This window comes from Papaver somniferum, chromosome 5 (assembly GCF_003573695.1).
Source record: "Papaver somniferum cultivar HN1 chromosome 5, ASM357369v1, whole genome shotgun sequence".
Lineage (NCBI taxonomy): Eukaryota > Viridiplantae > Streptophyta > Magnoliopsida > Ranunculales > Papaveraceae > Papaver > Papaver somniferum.
Window position 1 is genome coordinate 14,908,942 of NC_039362.1, and position 5,105 is coordinate 14,914,046.

The window sequence follows — 5,105 nt, forward strand, 5'->3', positions numbered from 1 at the left end:
ACTTATTTTTTTGGCTGATAAGTGTCATGAGGACCAAACTTCACTTCTTTTATTCACAAATGTCCACAGTACCACTTTCAATAATTATTTCTCTTAATTTCCGCCTATTAACGTACGGATTAAGAAAAAGAAAAAGCTATGAAATGAGGAAACAAAGGGGACAACAAAGTCTTACTCACTACTCTAGTCTACTCTATACAGTCTTAAGTCTTTCATCTCCTTCCATGGTCTGTGTCTCAATCTATCTCCTCAAAAAATTTGTACTTAAATACATTATCTATGAGGGTCTCTTCACTAAACTGGTCCTCTACAAGTGCCAATTAGTCTGCTCCGTTATTCTAGATACATTAAAATAACAAACAAACTCCCCCCCCATTGCCTTCTCCTTTTAATCCCCCATTTCTTTATTGATTAAAATCAACAAACAGTAATTCTTTTACTGATTTGTTTGGAGTTTGGAGATTGATCCTTGCATTATTCATCTTCTTAACCTTTTCTTTTCTTCACATACACAAACAAACACTCACACACCCATTTTGTTTTGTTTTTATCTTCCTTCTTCTTCTCTCTCTCTCTGTCTGTCCTCTTTATTGGTTTTTAATGGAATCCATGTCAGGGAATGAATGGCTGGAAAGACTAAATCAGTTTTTCCTCTGCTCCTGTTGTCTGCAAGTCTAGTACACTCCTTACTTATTCACTCTTTCTTCTTTTCTATTTTTCCTTTCATTTTTTTCATTAATAGTTTGTTGTGTGAGTGTATCATTAAAACACTTTCACATTTTGTTGAGTTTTCCCATTTCTTTGGAATTTTCTTTTATTACTGCTACAACACCAAATTTTTACTAGTGCTGGTTAAAGATTTTTGATTGAAGTTCCCAAAGATGACATATTTATGACTTCCTCCTACATTTTTACTTGCCCAGCAGCCCATTATTCTGATTTTTCACTTTACAGAGTTTTCTTTTTCTTTTTTATTTGTTTTGTTTTTGGATCAACAACAATATTTTCAGTAATCTGAAAGAGAAAAGAAAAACAAACAGTACTTTGAAAACTTCCTTAGTATATTGGCTTGTTTGTTTCTCACTTTATGTATTTAAACATGGCTTTACTTGTTTCTTGCTTGATTCCTTGCTAGTAGTCTATTGCTATTGGTTGTTCAAGTTGAGTCATTTTTCAGTGATCAGAGCAAGAGCAAGAAGGTGACCGACTAACAAGGAGAAGAAGAAGTAGGCAGAGGAAAGAAAACAAGAGGGTTTTATTTATGGACTGGGAATTCAAAGGGACATCGTGGGGTTTTGGAGAATTTCAGAGAGATAGTAGTGAACACAGCAATTTCACTACTTCTACTAATACTACTTCTGCTAGTGCTATCAACACTCTTGCTGGGTCATCAAGTAGTGGAGGAGATAATAATAATAATCATCTAAAGCAGAAGAATAGAAGTAGAGATAATAATAATTGTTCAGTTGATTTGAAGCTGGGTAGATTAGCTGATTTTGGAGAAGTATATGCAATGAATCATAATAAGTGGAATGATCCAAGGTTGACAATGTTCTCAACATCATCTTCATCATCAGCAGCAGCTACAACTTTATCATCAATGAAGAGAGCTAGAAGTTCTTCTTCAAGTAATGGTGTTCAAGTTCCATCTTGTTTAGTTGATGGGTGTAATGCTGACCTTAGTAAATGTAGAGATTACCATAGGCGTCATAAGGTTTGTGAAGCTCATTCTAAAACTCCTAAAGTCTTGGTTGCTGGTCAAGAACAAAGGTTTTGCCAACAGTGCAGCAGGTATGATGAACACCAATCCAAATTTTATGTCTGATTCCTTTATTTCTTGGTTGAATTTTCTTACAATCATTGTTTCTGTGCTTCAAACATGTTTTGAATTGCATATTGTCTTGCTTGATTGTGTTTTTTGGTTGCATTTGGATACTTAGATGAATGAAAAATTCAAGTGTTAGTAGGAATGATGGGTATTGTCTCATCTTAGGAAACTTTGCTGTGAATTTCCATGTTGTGGTTGAAATTGTGATTAATGAGATTGTTTTTGGGAGGCATATATTTTATGGTCAAGGTTTTACGAATTCGCCGGTTAATTGCATTCATGGGGATAGTGGTTTTGTCATTCATGAACTAGGGAAAGCAAGATGCCTCCAGAGTGATGAAAGGTGTTGTAACTTGCAACCATTATAGTCAATTACTGCACTGATTATCCTCTTAAAAAGTGATTAAAAAACTTCGGTCAATCGATATTTTCTCGTAGTTTTTGGCTTCCTCACATGCACCATTCTGCAGTTGTTGGTGTTGGACGGCAGAGATAAGGAATTTTTTTCTTTTCATAAGACACCAAAGAGACAAAGTTTGTAATCAGTAAAGTCCCGAGAACTAAGGATTAGCATCACAAATTTACTAAGTTATCTTACCTATCTCCTAATTTCTTATGCACCAGTTCTCTAAGATATGTAGCAGTTGGCACATAGTAAGCTGACAGTTCTGGTTTCAGCAGTTTCCAAAATTATCCGTTTTATCTTATCGTGTTAAGAGTTTCATAGTAACCCAAGTAAACTCGGTTATCTTTTTCTGAGATCAATTGCTATCCCATGAGTGTAGAATTTTGTTTTGCTGTGTGATATAGTCTCTTTCCAGTTTTAAGTTCTTTCTGGTTCCACAAACCTGGTAGACTTCTTCGTAATACTTTGAGCAATACTCTCCAAATAGTTGCATGCATGTTACATCCTTGTCATTACTTCTCCTATCTTTTTATTCATCATCACTGTTTTCAGTGAAACTCTGGCGATTAGGACTGGACTTGCAAGTTGCAGAATAATCTTAAATCATTCACCGGTGGCCTTTTACTGTTCAGATTTCTTCTTACTCCACATATCTTGGTCATCTTGTTCACTCCTCTAGCATTTAAAATATCCATGAAACAAAGTGGTACAAGTACACTTAAGTCTGGTTTATATTTATTGCTGTTTGCTGCTAAATGTTTTGGGAACTCTACACACAAGCGCCAGTTTTCCGGTGAACCAAAGGTTGAAATAGGATCTTAAGCCATTACTGTACATCTTTCCAAAATTACTGACGGAAGAACTTCCTTTTCATAGTTAAATTTATGCAACTAACTGTATGTGTTTTACTACTTCCAGTGCAAAGCATGCATGACCCCATTGGCCCATTTCATTAATTGTGATTAGTACTGTAGGTGTGGTTTGGTTGCATACTTCTGAGGTGTTGGTGGATCAGATCTTAAACTTCGATGTAAATACTTGTAGGTTCCATTTTTTGGTGGAGTTTGATGAGGTAAAAAGAAGCTGCAGGAAACGTCTTGATGGGCACAACAAACGTCGGAGGAAGCCTCAGCCTGATCCCTTGTCGGCAAACTCAGTAAATCTGTTCTCTTACCATCAAGGTGTATATACTTTCTCAAAGATTCTCCTTCTCTTAGTTATTACGTTCTTCCTGTTTAATGCTCAAAATCTTGTCAAGTAAAAATTTTGTCTAGCTGGCCAAACTCCTGCGGTTTGGCCAGAATTGAGTATGCAATATACAAATTTGAACAGTTTATAAATCTAGGTGGCGAATTGCCAAGTTGTATTAGTTCAAATAGTATCACCTGACTGTACTTGTCTCATATCAAGTCCAACTTTACAATTACCTGTCTGATGTCTTGACCGCTTTTACTTCATACGTGTTCTATTATCTGCATTTTGTTTGTCAACTTACAAGTATTTTATGTGTTCTATTATCTGCATTTAGTTTGTCAATTACAAGTATTCATTTAACTAACATAATGTTGGTTTTCTGTTTCTAAATTTATAGGTACCAGAATATTACCCTTTGCTAATCCGCAAGTATTTCCATCAACTACCGTGACAAGTCCTAGTTGGCACGCTGTAGTAAAAACGGAGGAAGAAACAATAACCGACAGCAACCACCTGCAGTCGCACTATGCCAACAGGCAAAACATGTTTCCTGGGTCGTTCTCCCGCACTAACAAGGAAGGGAAGCAATTCCCATTTCTGCAGGTCAACGAGCATGGCAACCGAATGGTCCCCGAAGTTTCATCCTGCCAGCCGCTAATCAACAACGTAGCAGCATGTTCAGAAAACATTAGTAGTACTAGTAGAAAGTTGTTCTCTGACGGGTTAACTCGAGTACTCGATTCTGATTGTGCTCTCTCTCTTCTGTCATCACCCCCGTCTCAGCAACGTTCTGGGAGCAGTCTGAGCCATGTGGTGCAGTCTGACTCGATCCCCATGTCTCAGCCATTAGTATCTGACTTGGAGCAGTATAACCAACAAGGCTTAAGCAGGTACCACCAATCACAGCAGGGAATGGGTGGTGAGACCATTGGTTCAGTTTTAGTTTCTCATGCCACCGACGCCGAGCTAAATTGCCAAGGTCTGTTTCATATGGGTCCTAATGGCAATGGGTCATCCCAAAATGGGATTCCTTTCTCTTGGGAGTAGGTTAGACAAGGTAATAATAATCCTTACTCTTTACCATGTTCTTACTGTGATTTAGATTGTATTAATGATCTTCAAAGAGATTTTCTTTGCTCTCCGTCGCAACTGTAGAAGATTGGAGCTCCTAAATGTTTATGCCTTAGTAGTATATATATCATATATTTAATTTTATGTTCTGCATTTCTTCAAAGATTTTCTGCTTGATTTCTAGTATAAGCATATCTCATCAATATACAAGCATACAATGACAATCATGCAGGCATCGTCTGCAAGCTTGTCAGGTTCATTATTTTCATACCACTATTTTCTGCAAAATATTGGAATCTCAGACATGGCGAAGTGCAAGTACCAACAAAACGTCAGTTAGTACCAATCTAAGCGTGTCCAGGGAGCATATAAAACAGCATTCAGGAGTTTTTAAAATAAAAAGTGAAATTGTGCAGAATAATTTTAAGTTAAATGAAATTTAAGTAAAACCAAATTCGCATACCAATTCTCATCTAATATAGATAGAGAAATTAATCAAAATTAAAAGACGCGCTTTTGCACCAAACCACACTGCAGAATGTCCATTTCCGTTTACCTGGAGTACATCGAATCCCTCTACGCAACACACAGGTAAGCAAAGATAAG

The 5,105-nt window shown here is 36.8% G+C and overlaps 1 protein-coding gene across 1 annotated transcript; it reads left to right on the plus strand.

Annotated features, from left to right (window-relative positions):
* The first annotated feature begins 290 nt into the window (after positions 1-290).
* Positions 291-4,652, plus strand: LOC113281033 (squamosa promoter-binding-like protein 16). Its single transcript, XM_026529670.1, has 3 exons — positions 291-1,791; positions 3,279-3,415; positions 3,826-4,652. The coding sequence occupies exons 1-3, from the start codon at positions 1,262-1,264 to the stop codon at positions 4,473-4,475; spliced, it is 1,317 nt and encodes a 438-aa protein (XP_026385455.1). The 5' UTR covers positions 291-1,261; the 3' UTR covers positions 4,476-4,652.
* The last annotated feature ends 453 nt before the right edge of the window (positions 4,653-5,105 follow it).